This window comes from Thunnus maccoyii, chromosome 20 (assembly GCF_910596095.1).
Source record: "Thunnus maccoyii chromosome 20, fThuMac1.1, whole genome shotgun sequence".
Taxonomy (NCBI): Eukaryota; Metazoa; Chordata; class Actinopteri; order Scombriformes; family Scombridae; genus Thunnus; species Thunnus maccoyii.
Genome location: NC_056552.1, coordinates 25,809,878 through 25,834,295, shown reverse-complemented (window position 1 = coordinate 25,834,295; position 24,418 = coordinate 25,809,878). Strand labels below are relative to the sequence as shown.

The 24,418-nt window shown below is 37.4% G+C and overlaps 1 protein-coding gene across 1 annotated transcript; it reads left to right on the top strand.

Moving 5' to 3' along the window:
• The first annotated feature begins 1,018 nt into the window (after nt 1-1,018).
• On the top strand, nt 1,019-24,035 carry si:ch211-214e3.5 (zinc finger protein 518A). Its single transcript, XM_042397154.1, has 3 exons — nt 1,019-1,370; nt 3,899-3,975; nt 14,957-24,035. The coding sequence occupies exon 3, from the start codon at nt 14,977-14,979 to the stop codon at nt 19,171-19,173; it is 4,197 nt and encodes a 1,398-aa protein (XP_042253088.1). The 5' UTR covers nt 1,019-1,370; nt 3,899-3,975; nt 14,957-14,976; the 3' UTR covers nt 19,174-24,035.
• Nucleotides 24,036-24,418: the final 383 nt, after the last annotated feature.

Sequence of the window (24,418 nt, the reverse complement as noted above, 5' to 3'; positions counted from 1 at the left end):
TTGTTACGTGAACACTGTAAGCAACTGTTTACGTATTTCACGATTGTCACAATAAAAGAGAAAGTAGTTGCCACGGTGATAACTTTCCAGAGATGGAAAATCCTGTCTGTGAGTAGGTTGTTTTAAGACAGATTTGTAAAATTGTGAACCTATCTATTAAAGTTCCCAGAAAAAATAGGAAAAATTAGTAGACTATCTATATTCCATGATGACTGGACAAAGTCCGTGTGCTGATGAAGATCATGGGATATGATCAAAAGGCCAGAACTGCTACAAAATGGATATTGTGTTTAGAAGTTTTCTTTTTATTTTTTTTTATCTAGCCTATATATAGACAAGTAGTTTGGATATTTATTTTATTTATTTATATGTTATCCACATATGGTTGAACAGAGTGTAAGAACCAATAGAAATGTCAGCTCTAGTGCCTCAGTCCAAATGGATATAACAGCAGTCCTGACAATTGTCAACCAAAACATAAAAATGTCAGGGGTAGAGAGATGGAGGGAGGAAATCTACAGACAGATGTAAATGCCATATGTAGCCTAAACCTGATGATCCACTGTAAACTACTGACATGTGAAACATAGTGACTGCACCATATTACAATGTAGGGTGGTGAGGTAACATTGTATGAGCTGCACATCCTCCATTATTGTAAGCCTGCCTGTGTGGGTTTGGGAGTGAGTGTATAGTGTGTGTGTGTGTGTGTGTGTGTGTGTGTGAGAGAGAGATAGAGAGAGAGAGAGAGAGACAAAGAGAAATAGGAAAAGAGAGATTAATTATTTTTACTCCAAGTATCTGGAGTTGAAAAAATTATTTGACATTGGAGATTAACGAAGGCATTTCAGCCTTCATGTAATGAAGTCAATAGGAAATGGCGTATATCCGCCATTGCTGCTCATTGCTTCTTCCACCTAGTACACTACACACACACACACACACACACACACACACACACACACACACACACACACACACACACACACACACACACACACACACACGAGCTCAACAATGACGTAGGGCTCACGCTGCGAAAACACCGACAGGCTCTTGTGAACGTCTCGTAAAACAGAATATATCTCCACTCAAGTGAAAGTTGTTCTAACTGTGTTTACTACGAAACTAATGCCCATCACGGCACTAGTTTGGTATTTGACAAGCAACACATATTCATCCGCTTCTACATGAGTGTCAAGAGCACAGCAGTACCCGGATGGACTGTCATGGCCGCCGTCGCTGTGGTTCCACAGAGAGGAGAGAAGGAAGGCAAATGTTTCTGCTGTGTGGTTTTTTTCAAGCTTAACCTTCTTTTTAATAATGTCGGACGCTGACGGGACACAGCCTGAACTTCCATCGAGTTCATAGTAAGAAATAACTGATTTTCTGTAACTTTGAATATCTTCGCGTGGGTGGGGGCTTTATTTTGGTGTAAAATAACTGGTCATTAAACTCCACAGACACTAACAATGTCGCGAAGTGGCTCACATATTTAGCGTGTGTCGAGAGTGAAATTGGCACAATGCAGTAAAATATCCCAGTGTACAGCCTTGGAGCCCTTTGTTACTGTCTGTACTGCCTTTAATTCTCCCACTGATGCAGCGTTCCCTCGCGTTTTCTAAACTTAAGCGACTATGGAGCAAGTCACTCGGAAAAGTGAACACACATTAAATTAACATGTCGAATTGTTATGCTGAGGTTTACATTGAATATTCTGCAACGCGGTGTACTTGTCTCTGCATGAAGTTACTGAGGCTACTGGAATTGCAGTTTGAGACACTGCAACTTTTACTCTCATCTTCAAGCTTCCTTTATGTCTGTCCCATCTTATAGTATGGGCCTTGTGTAGCCTACCTGTCTGCAGCCAGGTGTTCAGTGAAGCCCTACTCACTTTTCTTACATGATAGGATTCATTTTCTGTCCAGTTTCATTAGAATTAATGACAGTTAAGAAGGCTTATCTCCTGTGTATTTGGATCTAATGTGGATTGTAAAATTTCTATCCTGTTTTCAAGATGATTTTAGTGTGACTAAATTCTTTAGAGAGAAATGTTATCAGAAATATAGTTTTCTTAGGCTGAAGTAGCCTGTGCAGATCATCAATGGCAGCCATTTTTCCACCCAACATGGCTTCCTCGGATCCACAGGGTTGATGGCTGACTGAGACATATGGAATTGTAGGATGATGCAGGTCTCCTGCTGCAATATCAGTTTACTCTGTATCAATACTTCAATGTGTAATGCAGAACTGAGATGGTAGTGCCTGTAATCAACACTTTCCTTGTTGCATGAGAAGATCCTGTTGCATTTTGCTTATGTAATTAGGCCTGTTTGCCTGAAATATCACACACAGGAAATGTTACGCTTCATGTAAAAGCTTTTGTTGATGTTATTTTACAGGTATCTGTGGAATTTGATTGGAATTGATGGAATTTATTCTGTCATTCAGGAAGTTGTAAAATATGTTTGACGCAGCAGAGGCTTTTTAGTCCCTCACATGGGTCGAGCTTGAAAAACACTGGATCTGCATACAGTCTTTTGTTAGAACCCCAATCTGATAAACATGCAAACATTTAAAACTCTTCAACCCCAGTTTGTAATGCAGGCTTTCAGTTATAAATGTCTGGTCTCCAAGTTCAAGCTGAACTGATGACCTCATACAATACATTATACAATTAACAGACAGAGTAGTGCTCCTCATAATGAATATGGATCCTGTTGTATGAAATTTGTAGAGAGGCTCTGGTTAGTATTTTGATGTAGAAACTGTGTAGCCTCTTTACAGAAGGTTTTTCTGTTTGTGCTCTAATGCTACTTATTTGTAAAGCAAATTGTAGATGTTATAGATATGAATGGTGTGACCTTGGTATCAGTAAAAATCCTTAGTAACTAAACATATCCTTTATTATGAATGTAATAATTAACTTCTGTATATTTCCATGCACACAGCACACACACACACACACACACACAGGAGCTATTACACATATATAGCTATCATTGAAAAAGACTTGACATATGAAGTAACAGCAAAGGCTGCAAGGGAGGATGATTCACCTTGTTAGTTGACTGTTTTTTGTAAATAAATCATTGAGCATGTAAAATGTAACAAGAATGACAAAAGCTATTGACATGATGATGCAAAATAACAGATCCTCACATTGGAGAAACTGGATTCAGCAAATAGTTTTAATATTTTTAGTGGAAGTGAAATAAAATCTGTTATTATAAATTTGAAAATGGCAGATTATTTCTTCAAGACAATTTCCCTTAATATGTCACTTTGCAGTGTTTCTCACAGATGCTCTTGCAGTTTGTGCTCAAATGATTCATTTTAGTTTTTAGTGTTATGCTTGAAACTCTCAAATCAAAGTGCATATTGCCAACCTTACATAAGCAACTAAGTTAATTATAATGTTATTTCTGAATTTATAGTCAAAAGGAGTTGACATTTTGTGTGCTCAAATGTTAGCTGCAGTTATGTCTGAAACACTACTTACTGTAGATGGAAATAGAGTAAAGGTGGAACATGTCATTAAAAACCAAGCTAGTTGACGTCCAGCTATTGTGTTTTCTTGTGGCATGATGCTCCACAGAGCCGGAGTTTTCCAGTTTCTATTGATAAGAGAGTTAATGTTAATAACATTAATGAAATGATTAATGATATATTAAAATTGATCACTTGAGGTTAATGATAAATAACAGAATAAGTTCTGAAACAAATAACGGGCATATTCTCACACATTTTGTTCAACAAGGAGATCATTTTCCAACCACAATGCTCCAGATTGAACCCACACAAACAATTCATTCAAATAAATAGAATGTTGCATTTGTGCAGCTTTAAAAACATAAAGCTGCTGGTCATGCTTCTCTCCCTCTCTGTGCTCTTACAGGTACTGTGGCAACACTACAGGCTCCTCTTCTTCAGAAAACATGCATTGATGTTTGAGTTTCTCCTAAAAGAATACAGGTAACTATTATATGTTTTTAACATTTCTCCTTACCACAGCAACAAAGCTAGAACTTCACTGTGGGCTGTGGAACATATTACTGAAACTTCATAAGTCTGAAATCATGTCTCATGTTGAGTAACTTGAACATTTGGGTTGTGTTTTATTTCACTGGTTTGCACATTAATTACATTTTCTACTCTTTACATTGTATTCAATAATGATTATATTATTATTGTTGATATTAAAAGGAGTATAGTTTTAGTTGTAGTATTTCTCTTTTGGTCAGTTTTGATTCTTATTTTCATCACTAGTGATATCTAGCCTTTTAGATAGTTTTGGTGGTCACTACCCTCAATACACTGGAGGTCATTAGAATTATTATTGCTCACATTATTCTATAGGGAATTCTTGAATGTAGAGTATTCCCTGTATAAAACAGCTGACAGTGTGTTCTGTGGATGTGTTCTCTGGAGTAACAGGGACAATGGACCTCATGCGAGAACATTTTGGTATTTTTTATCCTAAAACTCTCTTACATTTTTCTGTGAGGTTTGCTCGCACAAGTGTTCTGAGTCAGAGCATCAGAGCAGCACAGTGCTGTGACAGAAATAAGGAAGAAATGGTTCGACATGGAGTTACATGCTAAAAAAAATCAATTTGGCTTTGGTGGGAGGTGGTCAAGGGATGTGACAGTTGCTGAGATATTAGACATGAGAATAGACTATTACAGCTTACAGTAAGTGATGTTACACTGTCATGTGCAACAGCAGATGATACTGGACAGAGACCTGCAGAGAGACACAGAGGCAGCTGTCGGAGTGAGAGAAGTTTCCTAGCAACTACTGTAATGTAGAAGTTGCTGCGCCAAAACATGCCAATAAAAACCATAAAACCTTTCACTAAATTGGCAGCCATGAACATTTTCATAAACAGAATAGAAAATTTGTTCAATAGAATTTGCATTGAGTTTGTTTTAGTTATATATTTTATTTTATATGACTTAAGTATCATATTTAAACTCCAAATTCATTCAGATAAAGACATAATTCAAACAAGTCTTTTCCCCTTGTGAAGAAAGGCAGAGACTATCTGTTCAGGACTCATACGACAGATCCGGACCACTCTCAAATTCAGTTTGTACCTAAAGGAAAACCTAAGTAAGAGAAAATTGATGCCACTAATTTTCTTAAAGCACTGGTATGTGCCTCTTAAGAACGAATCGGTTCGTACGAGAGCTTCTTGCATGAGGCCCATTGTTTCAGAAATGATATGTTACTGTTGAATTTTTTGAATAGTGTGATCACCACAAACTAAATTCCATTCCCGTCCATTGCATTGGGTTAGAAATCTAAAGAGATGGATATCTCAAAGCCTGCTTGTCTAGATAGCACTAGATGTAAGTGAGAAAATACAGTATGTTTCTTGTAGTTTGGATGAACTGACCCTGTAACAGCTGTAGTGATAGACGTTGTGGTTTTAGGATAGGACTTGGCAGTTCAGTATTATCTCTTATAGACTTTTAGTGGAATTGTAACATGATTATATGATTATAGTCAGGGCTGGGCGATATATTTAATCAACTTCATTAATTTGAATTTTTGTTTTTGCATGATGTGTAAAATGCCTACATTGTGAAATTAACTACTACATGCACAAAAAGGTTGCTTTCAGTAAAGAAATAAAATAGATGAGAGTCAGCTACATTAGCCGTCTTAACTGTAACGTGAATAGTTCCACTATACATGCACCTGCTGCAGTTTACAGGACTGTCGTGGCTTCAGGTGGCTAGATGCTGTTGCTATCTCGTAGTGTAAGGTATCCTCTTGTTATGAGAGACGAAGCCACGAGAGTCGACTGAACAGTGTGTGACTTCTACTTTGTTCATTCTCTCTACCTGCTGGGTAGCGAATGCTAGCTAACAGCAGTTTGTAGATATCAGGCTGATGTAAAGAAACATGAATAGCATTAGCAGATGAATTAGTTTGCAGACTCAAGTGTGCTCTATCGGTGCTGAAAGTAACTATTAAAAAAGTAACCACTAAATTATTGAAGTGGATGTCCGAGTTCTGTATAGTTGAAACGTCTGGTACTGACAGTTAATAGGTGTGTGTGGAATAACTGTGTTTTTAAAAATATGCATAACCATCACAGCCTTGAAGGTGGTGCAGGTCTTTTATTTTTCTTGCTCAACTGTCTTGCACATGAAGTTCTAAAATTACATTTCAATCATGTTTTACTCTGTTTTAGTTACTAAGCTTAAAAAAATCAAGACTATATATTGGCCATTCCACCCAGCCCGGATTGCAAGCAAAGTATTAGCATGGGATCAAAACAAACTGAGTTGAACTCAAGTGTCTGTTTTACTGTGTAAAGACTGATATAATGCATAACAGTGGAATAGAGATCAACCAAATATCAAACCATTGTACGAACATGGGAAAATAAATATGCAAAAGTCTATTGGTCAAGTTTTTCAGCTGGGCACAGTATTTTAAAAGTTCTGAGGTTTATTTAGCTGGATGAGCCAACAACCAACTTCCTTGTTATTTTATCAATAAAGAGTTGATTTGCCTGAAAAGTTACTATATCATGATGTATATCTATGGCAATAGAGTAAGGCTGCAACTAAAGATAATTTTCATTATTGACTAATCAATTAGTAGTTTGAATATCTATGAAATATCAGAAAATTGGAAACATTTTTAATCACTGTTACCCAAAGCCCAAGATGATGTCCTCAAATGTCTTTTGCCCCGACTGACTGTCCACAACACAAAGATATTCAGTTTACTGTCATAGAGGTTGATGTTGATGATATAGATGTTTATATATACGTACTATATACTGTACTACATACTACTATACTACTTAACTATAATGTAGCTGTTAGATAGATTTAAGTGTTAGTGTATTTTTCAACAACTGTAGCTCCTTCTGTAGGCACAGGCACTGTGTGTATATATATATATATATATATAAAATGAATGACAATACTGTAATACACAGTTGTAATGATATAAAATGTGCCTCCATAGAAGAAGTTTTGTTATTGTTAACAAAAACTGTACAATAATAAACACACTAACATGTCCTTATATCTGTTTATAACTTTGTAGTGTTATAAACCTTTCATTAAATGTTTGTATGCTGCTTATAAATTCTAAGTAGTGGGACTTAAAGTAAAGTATTTACTGAAGATTCAATCAGTCCAGTGCAGTCTGCACACGTCCACTGAGTCCCAAGGAGAGGGCTAATCAGACAAACTAAGTGAAAACACCTGTGTGAGCTTGGGCTGCGTAATGCAGTGTGAAATAAACAGTGAAGATCGTCAGGTCATGAACAATTTCTATGAGCAGCTTTGGTTCAATAAAGTTTTTGTTTGTGGTTTTTGAGAATACTTTTTAATTATTTTTTTTAAACATAAATAGACGAGGGACAAAGGGGGAAAAAAGTGAATTATAAAAGTAAAACGAATACAGCATAGCCCAAACCATATCATATCATCCCCTTAACCCCACCCACAACAACCTTCCCCTCACACTCCTTTGGGCAAAACAATACAAACTACTGGTAACAAATAGTAAGAATTCATATATCAGCCTCTTAGATTGCAAAATACATGTTGATATTTTGTAATGTAAGGAGAGGACAGGACATTCATATTTTTGTTTTCGAGATTATACATATTACATTTTGTATTTGAGGGAATTTTAAAAAGTCTTTGTTTTGTAAATCAAATTTAGCTGACAGTTCTTGTACATTCCCCCATATATGGCAAAAACAGTTTTATTTTTGAGCATAGGTGTTCATTCTCTTTAGGAACAAGTAACAAAACAATCTAATCTAAGCCCAAAGGGCATATTTTACATTTATTAAATTAAGATATAGCTAAAAACTCATTTCCATCTGGAGTCCCTGGGTGGAGGCCACCAGTGATGCACAAGTTGCTGAATTAAAATTGTAGAAGAAAGTTGTGGTGAATTAAAACATTACACTTTGATAACAGACAGCATCAGTATCCTAATCGGAAGGAGAAAAAATAAAAAAAAATACAGGGTAACAGTACTGTTCTTCAACTGGGGAATATACCATCTGTAATCTCAACATCTTTAAAAACAAACAGTTCATGACAAAAACTTTCCAACCACCTGCATAGTATTAATACTGGCCAATTTTTAATTCGGTTCAGTTCAATTCAAATTTATTCGTCTAGCACCATCTCATACAAAAGCAGTACAGAAAAACCCCAAAACAAATAAACAGAAACATCACACATATATACGCATAAAATCACATATACATACAAACATACTTTACAAATACATTCATTTAAGAAAATGCTCGATTGAAAAGGAAGGTCTTTTAGTTTGCTTTTAAAAGAACAAAGTGTTGGAGCAAGACTAATTTCAGCAGGCAAACTGTTCCATTCTTTAGGTGCATAAACACTGATTGCCATCTCACCAGACTTTGAAAGTGCTCTAGACACATGGAGGAGATTTCCACCTTGTGACCGGAGAGATCTGCTGGGGTTATAAACTGACAGCATGTCTGAGATGTACTGTGGAGCCAAACCAGCGAGTGCTTTGTAAACCAAAAGGAGGATTTTGAATTTTATTCTAAAAACAACGGGTAGCCAGTGAAAGTTCTGGAAGGTTGAGGAGTTGAATGGTCTGATCTTTTTCTCTTGGTTAGAACTCATGCGGCTGATTTCTGGATAAGTTTGTTATCTATTGTTTTGTTTGGAAGATCCATAAACAAGGAGTTGCAATAATCCAGCCTGCTTACACCAAATGCATGCATGAGTTTCTCTGAATCAGATTTAGAAAGAAAGCCTCTGATTCTGGAAATGTTTTTGAGTTGGAACAGAATAGAAATTGCTGCAGATCATTTTTTTGTCGATCAATTAATCAAGTAATTTTATTCATACCTTTGAGCTTATGGACACCTGGTGCAGTAGTGTCTCCTGTGAGGTGGTTCTGCACAGTCTCTTTGTTTCTTTTAGGCTTACATTGCTTTTATCAGACACATACTATAATGTCTTGTTTTTGCCTGAAACTAAGCAAGATTCCAGTCAAGCTACTAACTCAGAAGAGAAGAAGGAAGGATGAAGGTCAAAGAGGCAGCAATAAAATGTAAATGCTTCTGTCAGTGTCATGTCATGATGAAAGATGAAATGCTTTAACAAGATCAATGTATATGTAGAGTCCTGATGTTTGTTTCTAGTGACATTTGTACATTATGTTGAAAAGTTTGCATGAGAGCGAGAAGCAAGTGATTTGCATTCAAGCAGAGAGAAGAGTATTCTGATTGGTGGGACATGTTTCTTCCAGTAGACACACCACACTGGTATGCAGACTACAATGCTTGTGTTTTGACTAAATGCCAACGAGAATGTTTCACATCCAGCCCAGTATCTTTATTTTGGCTTTTTTTTTACTGAGTTACAGATAACAACACTTCCTCTACATGTGTCATAGTAACAACTGTATTCCTATTTTCCTACATTTTGGTGGGAATTTAACATTAATTTTAAGTTTGCAATAGAATATTAAGAGAAGGTTGCATTACTAGATGATTTACATGAAATAATAAGCACAAAAGAATTCTACTTAATATATTTTATACCATTCTTTGTAAACAATACAACATCACCATCTCAACATATCATCATGCATGTTTTGTTTTGATGTCCTGCCAGTCCGTCAGACTGTTTGTTTGTTTTTCCCGTGCCGTCCAGAAGGTGTTGTCAGTCTGCCGTCTACCGTCTGCCTGAATCCATGTGAGCACAGCATAAGAACCCATTTACCTCACAGGCAGTCTGTTAGCCTGTATGTATTCCTTTAACTCCGTTAGGAGAGCCAGACCCTGAGCAAAACAGACTAGCTGTCAGCTTTCTATCAGGCTGTCTTCATATAATTGATTTGATGTATAATAGGAGATAACTGTCTCTTCTAAACTACTCTAATCCAGATCTTTAAAAAATCCCATCTGGATTTGTCTTAACAGGAATGAAAGGGGGGCTCCACGTATTTTTATACATCAAAGTGTGTTTACAGGTGTCTGGGAGTGCCACTGTGTATGTGGAAAACAGCTGCAACTAACATAAATCTCCAGAATCCAAGACCTAATTGTTAGCGGTCATGTTGCATTGTGGGTAATATAGGCAGCAGGTTTTGAAAATGAAGAAGAAAGCATGGAATGAGAAAGATATATTTTGGGTTCTGCTGCATCAATTTTGATCCTTTTTAAAATAAACAAAACAAAACAAAAAAAGCTGTCCCTTGTAAGTCTGACAATGTTAAAGGAGCACAATGCTAAAGTCTTTTAACAAAGGCAGAGTACTCCAGATTCAAGATTCAAGAGAATATTGGTGAAAAATGCCTCTGAAATGTTACCTTTTACCACTGTCAGACTGATCTTCACCAGTGCTGTGATTGGTGCACCAATTGGCGCTGCTTTATAATTTAAAGTTTTGCACTGGATTTGTATTACTTGATTCTGTGTTGGCTGTGGTTAAACTGGTGGTGGACCACAGATGGCTCCATGTAAGAGAAACACTGGATTAAAGATTTTCATGGAGTAAATCAGTTTAAAATGGTTTGATCTCACTGGTTGTTCAGTCCTACAGAAATGTGGGTATAGTGGCAACAGTGCATATCATTTAAATATAAAGTTATTTATAAAATACCCTGATCTCTATAATACCTGGATTAAAAGCATTTAGCCTGTAGTAACTTAAATATCCAAACTAGAAGCGGTCTCTGTTAAGACTATATAATTGATATACAATATATTAAATGTTTAATAAGAAGAAGAAATGAAGAATGTTCTCCACTTTAGTTCTAAATCATATTACACAATGTCTGCTGGAAGGAGATGCAGTATGTTACTGCTAAGTTCTAAAACTTTGGGTATTGGTTGAAGTGACTGTGAGAGACCCATAGCAGATAGATGAGACAGACTCCCAGGATGCATTGCAGAGCACTTTTATTTTTCTTTAAAGTTCTTGGTTTGTGTAGTTTAAGCTCTGCAAAGAGAGAACAAAAAGTTTTATCATGTGAACAAAGGATGTAAGCATTGATAACAGAACCAAAGATATGAACATAAGTTATGCCTCACTCACATGATGCACACAACACATGGCCGGATTCAAAAAGGGCGGAAGGCAGCATATATAGGGTACATCTCAAGTCTCTTAATTGCATCCATGTTTCCCTCACTTGTGTCTTCTCCTAGCGTCTTAGTCCCTCTCACTATGGATGCATGGAGAGACGCAAGGAAACCATGTTAGGAGAGAAGAAAGGAGGAGATAAGTTTTTAGAGATATGAGACGTCCTCTGAATCGTCGAGTGAAGCCACGTCCGTTTCTGATGATGGCGGCAGCTGATCACAGCTGATGAGCTGTTTGTCAGCTTTAATAGGTGTAGGGACTTCTGATGGAGGTTGTGTCTGCACATGTGCTCTGTGCTAATACTAAGGCACACAGTTATCACTGCCAGAGCAGCAGTGTTTGACTGTTTGGCAAACACCCTGCACATGAATAAAAACCGTAAACTGTAAAAAAAAAAAAAAAAAAAAAAAAAAAAGATAAAAACCTGCATTCTGTATTTATACTGTGTCCTGCCCAGAGGAACATAAACCTTTTCTACTAGCATAATGCGTTTATATTATTTATTAATTATTTGCGTCTGTATTTATTGAAATTGTGATTGTGAATTAATTATTTAATAACCCAAAACATGATTGAGGTGTCTTTTGAACACTGGAAATTATTTATTTGGCTAAATGTTTAAGGGAAAAAGGAAATTTCCAGCCTCACATGTGACTGAATGGATATGACGACAAATGATGTAAAATACAGATGTTTGAAATGTGTTTCTTGCTGACAGACAGACTCTCCCTTACAGATTTTTAACTAGATGAATCAGAAAACAAATAAAATATGAAACTTGGGAGTGATGCACTTGAGTTCACTCTGTTAGCTGTTTTCACTCCGACATGAAACTTCAGTGACGTTGTGATGTATCAGATCAGTCCGATCAGCTGCAGCATCCAATCAATAACTGCTTTCCAATAAGGGGGCATGTCAGCCAGTAAAAGACTTCTGTGATGGCTGCTGTCATGTATCCACGTTCATGGCTCCTCAGAGATCCCTTCTCGCTCCTTGATCCTTGCTCCTCAGCACAGGAAAAAAAAGAGCTTTAAGATGGCCTTCAAGATAGCGGACCAGAACAACTTCCGGTTCAATCGAGGATTGAGGAGCGAGGAAAGATCAAATACGAGACTTGAGATGTATCCATAGCCTCTTGGGTAAATTGACTGCAGCTGAGAGGGAGTGGTCCTTCCAGGTAGGAGTGTTTGATTTGTCCTCCTCTGCCTGGGAGGTGGTCAGGTGACTCTTTGGTGGGGACTTCTCACAGTTACAAAACTGAAAATCCAGTCGTTTTTGTCTGTCAAATTAGCAAGTCAAACAGTTTGATGAGCTCAATGTATGATTTGCATTATAAATATAATATCATTGGATTATAAATGATCAACTCTGTACTTTTGTAAGTACAACATGGTTACTCTCCATCTCTGTTATCAGTTAATTTATCCAGCTTCAGTTTGCTGACATTCTTTTCAGTTTAGAGTAAAACATGCTTAGGTTGGAATATTTATTTCATTTTCCATTTTTTGTGTGGTCTCACAGGGAAACAGAATTGAATTTTTAAAAATGTTCTCCCAAAAAAACAAAAAAATGCATCAAGTTGCTAATAAGGCTACCTGTTATTACCATCAGGACCTCATTACTATTTATTCACCAGCAGCATAGGAGCTCGGTGACTACAAATCTGCTCTTACCTGAAGTCAGTCACAACAAACTCTTGCTGAGAATGAAAAAACTATTGAACCACACTTGATTTGAACTCAGAAGTACAGAATCTGATGGCATCCTAGAAACTTCTGGACATAAACCAAATACAGATCTTCAACGATCCTCGTGCAATTTATTAATCAAGTTGTTTTCTCTCAATACTTAATTACTTAACATTAATATGCCAACATTTTTCCCCTTCTCCTTTTTAAGAAGTGACTTTGGATACTGTAAAAAGGCATACACCTAAACTCACCATTCAAATGCAGTATACAAACACCCTATAATAAAAGTGAATGTAGGGCAGGAGACATTACCAAGTAATGCGTTACAGCAATGTGGTTACTTTTTTCTGTAATAGGTTGTAAGGACTTACGAGTCCCTTGTAATGTGACCAGACACTATGATTGTCCTTTGTTCAAAGCGTTTAACATGATCTGTTTGTGGTTAGTTACTCTGGCTTGGATTTAACACCTTTGCTCTCATTGTTGTACCACTGTTTGACCTTGTTATTGGGACATGAGATTCTTAAATACAACAACAAAAAACTATATTGTACCTTTTAGCAGACTCAACCTGTAAGTGAACTGCCATTACTAAGTTAAACCCAAAATGATCCCCATAAGCCCACTGAAAGAGCCCCCATGGTAAATACAGACTGACACCACATGGCTTCTGATTAAGTTCTGTAATAAACAGCTCTAATTTTTTTTATTTATTTATTTGCACGGTAAAACAAAGCAGCGGAAACACAACAACAAAAGAGAAGAAGCAAATTGAGCAGGTGAGATTCAGAAAACCCCTAGAGGTTTATAGAAGGAATCTCACCTCACTACGCATTATAAGCAAATACAAAAGTCATGCAATCCACAAAAATAAGCAAACAAGCAACCATAAGCTCAAAAAGCAAACATAAAGTAGGCAGCATAAATCAAGCAAAGACATAAAATAAATAAAATCATGTAATGAGGGTGTGTGTGTTTCGATGTGTGTGTGTGTGTGTATACGTGAATGTGCATGTGAGTGGGTGCGCAGGCGTACTGAAGCACACTTGTTAAGTCAACTCCTTACAAAAGCGAGAGAGAGGGGGGGGCAATTATAGTCAGAGAAGATCAGTTCGAATAGTTAAATGTGTTCAGACAGGTTTGGTGATTTGGTTCGTTTGGTTCAGACAGGTCCTAAACTTATATTTGCATTTCTTGAGAGAAGTAGACTGAAATGCAATTTGAATATAATTGTTCCATAGCTGACCCCCCCATATCTATATCCCTGATTCTATGATTCATGTCTCTGTCATTCCCAGCACACACCTAAATGAGAGAGTCCTCAACCTATTCCTTTAATCTGTCTGGACTTATATGGATTCCTACGTAATACAAATACATAGTACACTCTTTGTGCGGGCCTAAAATAGGCCCACATTAAACTTATAATAGAAAATATTTTAAAGATGAATATCTCTGCATTCAAGAATTACAGTCTGCATCTCTGCTTTCTTAGAATTTTTTGTCCTATATTGTCCTATGGTGTTTTGTGTAATAGTCATGGAGAAAGGAGGTCTTTAAGACCAGCTCTTACTTCAGGTCCATTGAAGTTTTTTGCTGCAAAAAAATTATTTTTTGTTTGTGTGCATAATTGACCAGTCAGGGATTGAAATGATAGAGTTTCTACTAACAAAGGTATGCACATGCAAACAACACACCAAGTAGTACTGGTAAAATTTCAGCAAATGAGCCTACAATGTGTGTTTATCCACACACACTAAAACGTACGTAGTAGTGTAGTGTATGTAGTGTTTTAAAGATTTATTTCATAAAAGTATATCAATTTAGTATATTAGTAGAGATAGTCTGTGTTTCAAGGTGTCTCATCTATGCTATTAAATACTGCAGGAAACCCTGACACAAGTTTGCCTTGTCTAGTTGCCTTGTCTAGTAATTTAAACTTTAATTTTTGTTTGAATGGGCAGTTGAGGCAATGATCAATCTGATCACACATGTCCCTGTTCCTATTTGGAACAAGGATTATTATGTGCCATTGGATAGGTGAACCTCAGTACAATACATTGTTATTTTCCTGCACTACAGCAGTGATAAGTGCTTCTCCTAGTATTAATGAAAAACATATTTCTTCTCTTGCAGAAATCTGCAGATTTACAGCTATGGAAGAAGATCTCACAATACCTCATGATTCTGCCAAAAACTGCAACATATCAGTTATAGAGGATGAGAAAGAAAAGGTAAAAGACTTTGTGTATAAGCATTTCAGAGAGGTGACAGATGGGTCACTCTTCAATAATTCAGAAGAATCGCCTATTAAGGAACAGGGGAGTTCCACCAAGAAAGACAAACAAACCCTCAGTAAAGCCCACTGTAAAATTCAGCAGGGGGCTGTTTTCTCTGGAAAGATACTGAGTTTTGGATGCTCAGTGTGTAGAGATGATTCCACATATAGCCCCAATGATCTCCTTAAACATTTTCGAGCGGCCCACAAAGGAACCCTTCCTACATATCCTTGTGATCTGTGTGGTTTTGTAACAAATGAATTCCCTGCTCTCCAACGCCATCGGATTGAGCACAGGAATACTCTTGTCACATGTGAGCTTTGTGACGATGATGTTCAGTACTCTCTGCTTTTGCTTACCAGACACTACATCATGTGTCACAGTCTAAATGGACAGTTTCACTGTGACTGGTGCGAGTTTACAACTGTGGATGCAGGGACATTCGTCCAACACATACATCATCATAATGAAAGTCCCTGGAAGTGTTCAAAATGCAGACATATTAGCATGAACGAAGAGGATCACCAAAGGCATATGAAAGCTCACATGGGTACATTCCCTTTCACTTGTCAGATCTGTGGATATGGTGCAGCAAGGAGTGACTACCTAAAAAAACACATGGCAGCTGTTCACAAGGAGGAAACTGAGAGAAGGAATGTGTGGAAGGCTATAGAAGACAGTGGCACTCCCACAAATTCATCTACGAGTGTAAAATTTTTGCTAAAAAAGAGTGGTGAATCACAGGATGTTCAACGGATATCAAAACTGAGCTGTCTCTCTGGGAGTTTACCAAACCAAAATGGCAGGCTAATCAAACCAGAGTTATCCTTGGAGGAGACCCACCACTTTATTGACGGGCCTGTAGCAAAAAAGGACAACAAAAGTTGGAGCAAAGGTTCTCATAACACAGAGCAGTCAATGCCAGTAGTGTTACAGGAATGTGACAACTCTACAAGCTCTGATACTGCAAATCACACCAACCCTAATGGACTGACTGTTCTAATGGTCAAGAACAAAATCTCCCTTCCCCCCAACTGTACAACCAAAGTGATGGGATTTAAGATGGTTGATGGCAAAAAACATTTAGTTCTCAAAGTAATACCAACAGCAAAGCAAGACTTGTCCACTGAGAACCATTCCTCAGTTGAAGACGTGGGATCCTCAGCACCAGATTCTGTGTTGGATAAAGGTAAAGTTTCTGTTGAGAATGGGGAATGCTCTGATAGTAGGAGCTCAACATCACAGTGCTTTGCTGTTTCACCAAGAAGTGGATCTTGCATACAGACAGATCAAGATGATATTATGGCAGTAAAAGTGAAGATTGAGGAGGAAGAAACCTCTGTTTGCAACCTTGATTCCACTCCACATCGAGATTATGTTGGGGAACAAACTAATTCTTCACTAAATAGATCTTCAGCTTGTGCAGATACGTTATATCCAATGACAAATGAGTTTGATCATGTGGGTGACCAAAGTCACCTAAGCCAAACAGCCTGCTCAGAAAGAAGTCAGTTTGATACTAACTTAATTTCTGTAACATTTAACACTGATGCAACTGGCCATATTGGTTATAAAATTAGTAATACTTCAACAGTATGTGCTGAGAAGGTCACTGGTTTATCTTCACCTTCCAAAGTTGCTCAGGAAAAACTTCTCTCCAAACCAGTCAGCAAAAAAACTGTTGAGAACTGTGGGGCTGCAGATGAGATATCAATGAATGACGCAGGGGCAGAAGAAGTCACTGACAAACACGAAGGGAACTTGTCTTTTAACACTATAGAAAGTGATGACCTATCTTCTCAAAGCACTCCAGAAAAGCCTGATAGCGTCAGAACTCAGATTAAACAGAAAAACGGCCAGCAAAATGGTAGAAAGCTATTGACAAATCCAGTTCCTCCTTCAGAGTCATCCTCACCCACTTCAGATACCCACAGAGAAAGTGCTATGGGCTTAGAAAACTGCACCCAGCATTCACCAAGCCAAGAAGTTTTTGCATTTCACAATTATTCCAAGGAAACATTCAGCACTTCACCTAACACTACCCAAAACTTTGACAATATGTCCGAACTTTCAGCAGACAAAGATAGTATTTGTGAATCATCACAGTTTAGCTTGACATTGGCAGAGTCTCCAGAGCCATTGACAGAAAGTGACAATGGCGATGACTCAATTCAAGAAAATTATTGGGAGGCCATGAAGAAATCATCAGATAGTGACACTGCAGTTGATGAGTGCACAGCTAGTGTTGATGATCCTCCGACTGAGGATGAAAACCCTGAGTCAGTGCTCCAAGACTTTAATATTATCAAAATTGAGGAGGAGAGCATTCCTATATCCAAAAAACAGTCCGAGACAAAGAGTAGTTCAACTTCCTTGGGCAGTTTTGTGGAAGAACATTCAGATGCAATCATTACCCAACAGCTTAATAAGGAAAGAATAGAGTCTTCAAGTGCAAGCAATGATTCCTCAAAACAAACAAAAACGACTCTACGAATTCTTCAATTGCCAGAGGGTAAGCAGCCAGTACTCCTGAGGACTACTGAGAATCGATTTGCCATGCCAGTGCAGGTCAAAGCCACTCCAGGTTTCAAACTGATAACCAATACTGCAAATCCTCAGATCAATGTATCTTACATGAAGCCAGGGTTAGAAAGATCAACTAACCCTACTGGTGTAACTCTTACTCCAAACAACAAGAGGACAGGTGTATCAGCACCAAAGCCAGGAGCTACTGAAAAAGGGACAACACTTCTCTCCGCTGTTCAACCAGGTGTTGGCACCACCTCAAATCACTACCTTATCAACAGTCCAGGTTTGAAGGGTCCTGTGCTCCTTTCAAGCGCACCACATAATAATCCTACAGACAAAACAGCAAAGGCACAGCCAACTTGCTACTTGGTACAGAGGTCTCTTCCATTTGTTCAGGCCCCAAGTACTCCTGGCCTCAGACTGGCAAGTACACAACTCCCACTGAATTCACGGCCAGTTCTAGCCATGCCTATGAGCTCTACAGACAAACCCAGCACTCTGCAGACTGGTCGCCAAGCATTCTTGCTCCGGTATATTTCTCCGCCCAAATCAGGCTTACTGCTGAACAACCAAGAATCAAAGACTGGAACTCAGTGTAGCCCAACCAATGAAAGTACTGGAAACAAAGTTATATTTAAAATTGTCACTTCTACTGGCAGCCTTCTTACAAGTGGTGCTCCCACCTCAAGCAGTCAACCTTTGTTTTTGGCCACCAGACCTCAGACCCAGTGTTTTCTGGTGTCATCAAACAAAACTAATGCAAATGTCTCCAATAGAGTAAAGAAACTGATCACCATACAAAATACTGCACAGAAGGATGTTAAAGAATCCTGCATTTCACCCTCACAGATGTCTGTAAAGGTACAACCGTGTGAAGCAGAGAAACCTATTCTAGCCCCAAGGCCAATTCGGCCTCCAAGCCAAAGGAAAAGGCGCAGGAAAACATTATTTGATGAGCTTCCAGCAACAGTGCATAAAGCTAGAAGACTCTCAAATAAAGTACTGACTGAGAAAGAGACTACTGTGTTATGGAAGCCTGTAGCCAAAGAAGTTGAAAGGACTCTGAGACTTGCTCCATTCAGTTCTCTACAGCAGATCAAATGTCCTCGTAGATACCAACCTGTAGTGGTGCTCAATCATCCAGATGCTGACATTCCTGAAGTGGCCAATATCATGAAGGTAGTTAACAGGTATAAAGGTGCTGTTACTAAGGTCTCTCTGTCTCAGAAAACAATCCAAGCGCTCTCAGAGCTTGGTGCTCTAGGGAAGAAGTCCTCGACCAAAGGTGCATTGTTGCAAAGCGATGATCCAAGACCTCGGGCAGTTCAGAGTTCTGTCCGAGAGCGATTCCTCCTGAAACTGAAGTTGAGGAAAAAAAGCAAAAAAAAGTACGAGGTTGTGGAAACTTTATCAGGTTGTAGACAAGAACCTGTGGTGTTTGACTGCTGGTTTTGTGGGCGACTCTTCAACAGTCAAGAAGATTGGATTGGCCATGGCCAGCGACATCTTATGGAGGCGACTAGAGACTGGAATAAATTGTTCTGAAAGTTTTCCATCAACTATAAATGGGTTGATATTCTGTCCTTTTGAGGTGGAACAAATGGTTGAAGTTGTATATTTTTTAATGACCTTCCACTAAACGTTTGTTCAATTTCTGGTCCTGTAAATACATATTCTTAAGTGAATCATAGTTTATCTTTTCATAGGTGCATATTCTGGTAAATTATGTACTGCAAGCATGATTTATATCATGCATGCACAGGTCAAATTGAACTGTGAAAATGGTACACTGTAATTAGGAGATGTGGTAAGAGCACTGGCTTAAAGAAAGGGGATAGTATCAGCAAAGGTTGTATGCAGAGTTGGTTTAAATTACTCAGGTGATTTCATATTAATCTGGTTTGTCTTTTTTCTCATAAATTAAAAAAAGTATAGGCCTAGCTTAAGGGACTTTTGTATCTTTTATTATCCTGCACACAAGGACAGGTAACTGTATTTGTACAGCTTAACCCTAAAGCTGGTAGATAAATTCAAGTGTTTTGCGCTTGTGATGAGAAAATGCTCTGGTCCAAATTATTCCTTTTTGTATGTTTTAATTGAAGAGGATAACATTTTACACAATTCTATTGTCAGGATTAGTTTACAGTTTCCTTGTCAGGATGTTGTCAACTTGTAGCATGCTTTTGTCCTAACTAGAACAGATTTTTCACGGTATTCTCTTTCATTTGCCAAGTGTTGCAAATAGACATTTGGTTTTATAAAATCCTTTTTCAAGAAAGATCGAGTATCTTTTAAACAGGGATGCTTCATGGCTCACTGTCAGTACTTGAGAAATACAGATCAGCCCATTCTACACCCTATGCAGTTTCCATGCAAAAATGTTTTGTTTTGCTTTCAGACTGTAATTTTATTTTGTGTCTTTTAATGTTTGTACATGAAAGATGTTGGTGCAGAATGTTAACATCAGGAGTGATGTGATATAAAAATCTGTTAACAGTAAATGTCACAGTCTGGGGTTGTCATAGGGCTCTATATCCAGACATCAGTTTTTAGTTTCCCAAGTTAACAAAACAGTTTAATTATTTAAATTATCATATTTCAATAATCAATCAAGAATTGTGAAACATTTTACTGTAGATTCTCAAATGTAAATTTTTGATTGCTGTCAAGCATCCAGTGAACTCAACACTTCACTCGAACATTGGTCTCAAGTTGTTTTACTGTTTACATTTGTACTGTCTTATTACCAGCCTGTCAGTCATCTGAAAAGCACTTTGAATTGCACTAACCTGTAAGAAAGGTGCTATACAAATAAAGTTTGATTTGAGTCATGTCATACTCAACAAACTGCTGCTCTAAGGTTCTCCTCTATAACAGAAACATTGTTTTCATGCACATTTTTCCTCATTTCCTCTCTTGTCAGTGGAACACACTTCATTCACAGATGTTTCTCATCAAAAGCCTAACATTGGCTCAAAGGCATAATCCTATTTTTTCCTTGTATGCTTTTAATTTGAAACATCTGCAGGACGTGTAAAGTTTCATTGACAGTAGCTTAACAGCGATCAAAAAAAAGTGGAAAAGGAGAAAAAAGATAATTTAAACATTAAATTTTTTAGAGGAGAAACTGCTAGCACCAGAGTGGTGAGTATGACATGATTGTTTGAATTCATCAACAGGAAGTGTTGAGTTTGTGTTAACTGCAAAAAGCACCTTAGAAAAAGCAGATCAGGAAACAAGGATGCATTTTACAAAAATATGATAAAGAATACTTATCAAAAGGCCTGTCTCTATTATAAGCTGGTTTCAAATAAAGGTCTGGTTCTCCTGAGGCAGAGGTAAATAAAGGCCCCAGTATTTGAGAATTTTGTTATTTGGTTTTCTGTCATAAAAGCAACTGGGCAACCAATAATATCAGGCCCCTTTTCACTGTGCCACCCTTTATGAATTAACTTAATTTGAGCCAGTTGGACCACTACCGCAGCTCTTTGGGATATGGAAAGAAAAATGAAATGAAAATGTTTGCCCCTTGAACCTGTGTTACTGCTGCTAGTGCTGGTTACAATAAGGACAATGGTAAGACCAGCAGTTTTTGTGTTAGGAGGGGATGGCTGGATCACCCCAAATCTCATAACATTTTATTGAAAGTACAAAAATTTACACTGCACACGAATAAAAGAGGGTGTATATAAGAAATGTGAAACAACATAAAGTTGCTATAGAACAAAACAAAACTGCACCCAGAGACAAAAGATAAAAACACAGAAAAGACATTTTTCATACCTTAAACTGTTCTTGGTTACATTTAAAACTAGCTTCTTAATATCAAATAGTTTCAGAGGTGATTTAAGAGTTACTCTTCTGTTAGTTTTTCATTCTCTGTAGACATTTATGTGTTGTAGGAGCCCTAAACGTAACCCATGAGTTTGGACTCAGCATTAACTTTCACCTTTTTTTATTGCATTGACGTTGTACTGTAAAAATGTTCAGTCATGAACAAAGTCCAGTATGCTGTACATACATTTATTTTAATGTTACATTTGACATACTTTGTTTTTTTTTTTTTTTTGATGGACTTTTTTTTTCTGAAATGGCAACAGGACATGGACTTTGCATTTTCATCATGGGTTTTAATGATTGTATCACATGATGATTGAATCGTGGAAATGAATGTTTTATTCCATTCAATATGCAAAAGTGATTGAACAATGCAAGCCATGCTAATGTTTTTATACTTTCAGAGTGGTTCTAAAAAGCCAGCCTCCAATTACTGAAGCTCTGTCCTCTGCAGGAACATGTCCACTTTCCTGCCGACATTTGCTAAATGTACATTTTAATTAACAGCTCCCATCAACAACAGGGCATTTTATTTTATATTGGTTTCATTCCCCTGCATTCTTTTATCTGAAACTTCTAGAAATGTGGCATCAGTTGTAGCTACATTTCACAAGCTTTTTTTTTTTTAAAAGAAATAGTTCATCAACATTTTTGGGAGGCACACTTTCTTGCTTTATTTTCTAGAGTGGGATGAGAAGTTCAATGTCTGTCATGTCTGTATTTTCAGTTCTGAGCTGGAGTCAGGGCGAGGTTAGCCTAGCTTAGCATAAAAACTGGAAACGGGAAAACAACTAGCCTGGCTCTGTCCAAAGTAAAAAAAAACAAAAAAAAAACACCCATTAACACCTCTAAATTTCACTGATTAAAATTTATGTCATTTGTTTAACCTGTACACAAACAGAAATGCGAAAATGACAATTTTTGGTTTTAGTTGGAATTATGTGCTGGAACTATTTCTTTTTGTTTATTCATCCACAAAGCCCTTCTGTGCAGCATCTCGGGCTATATCAGAGATTGCATGTTAGAAACTGAACTTTAGTGGTGTTGTAGGTTTATTTTTTAAATTTGGACAGAGCCAGGCTAGCTGTTTCCCCTTGCTTCTTGTCTTTATGCTAAGCTAGGCTAACAATGGTCAACACAAAGAACAAACTTGATATCAATTCTGTCGTTTCACTCTCAGAACGAAAGCAAATAAGTGTATTTCTCAAAATGTTTAACTGTTTCTTTAATCAAACCAGCCTAGCTAGCTCCGGAAAGCTAACTTCCCTCTTCTTAATAATGTCCTCCAAAGAAAAAATAATCTATTTTGTTCACATCCCAACCCAGCGAGAATTTAAAATCTACCCAAATTGCTGTACTCTGTTTTAGGAGGGGAAGAAATAATCTCAAACTGACATTCAGCCTGTGAAATGTCTTAACACCATAAAGATCCATGAACTGTTATACCTAATTGTGGTTTAAGAATTTAAGTTATCTCCTGTCCTAAAATAGCCATGTGTTTTATATTTCTCTATTCAAATAGTGGTTTTTGTAACCGAATTCTTCAAATCAAGGGCTACAATTTAAAATATTGCTTATAATTTAAGGTAAAAATAACTAGATATAAAGTGACTTAAGGTTTCTGATAGTTTTACTTTCACCATTGCAATGATACTAAAATACTATTTTGAGGTATGTTCAGTTTTGTGATGATTGGTTTAAACTGAAAAGTGACTCATCTCTGCATAATGATGAGAATCTGATGACAGTATTGTAGTGATACGATTGATCTAACAGGCCAATCACAAGGTTGACACAATTGAGTGTTAAGTGCATATTTAATGCAATAATTTAACTAAAACCCACTGTATTTACTAATTTGTTGGCCCACCTACTCTCTGATCATGTAACTCACTCCCCTCTTAGAGACTGCTTGAACTGATTACAGCAAATGGATGCAAACACCAAATGAACCCCAGGTCCTCTTTCAGCTGGTTTCTGACTGATTCACATGGTTTCATTTCTATGATAGGAAAGTTTGGCATGAAAACAGCCCTGTTGTTGTTTCCTCCTCTTTTTCTGCTTCTTTACCTCTCTCAGGCCAAAGAACTATTTGGTTTTATAATTAAAAATTAATAAGTGCTGATAGCATTTCTAACTGTACAAATGAGTTCTGCACTGTGATAACTACAAACCACTCATTCTATGGGGACACACTACTAGTTCAGCTTATTTCGTCCATTGTGTACGCCTGAAATTAAAAGTGAACAACAGTAATTATTCCTTTTTAATACATTGACATCAATTTTGGTTTATACACAGACAACTTCTACAGTATATCCCTCTGCTGCATTCCCTTTCAGCTGTTAGGTTGATGATTTTCTCCTCTTCCACACATACTACATCAAATGCTGAACTCATCATGTACAGTATACTGTTACTGTCCAGCAGGCTGTTCAGATCTTTACTGAATCTTTTTCCTCATGCTAAGTGCCTCAAACGTCCTTTGGCAGTTTGACAATGTGTACGGTATTCTTTTGTGCAACTTAGTGTTTCACTCTCCTCTAATAAATGTACATACCTTATGGAAAGACTGTGGTCCGTGGGTTCTTTTGCTTGTGAATTTTGTTGACTATCACGATACATGACGCACCTGTTAGTGATAATATAGTGAAATAATGAATTGGTCTGTCCCTCCACTTTAAAGGGCAGGTTAACAATGTTTCAAGTGTGTCTTAAAACAGCAGTCAGGTGTCCATATGAACAGTGAAAAAGGTTTTCCTGGCTGTTGTCATTCCTCCTGTTCATACTGGCTATTAAAAGATCCCCTTCAAATGTGCTTCTAATGTAAGTGATGGGGGCCAAAATTCAGGTCAGTTTGTGCAAAAATGCATTTAAAAGTTGATGTGAAGCTTATATGAGGCTTCATCAGTCTGAGTTAGTCATATCAAGTGGGTATCTGCCACATTTACAG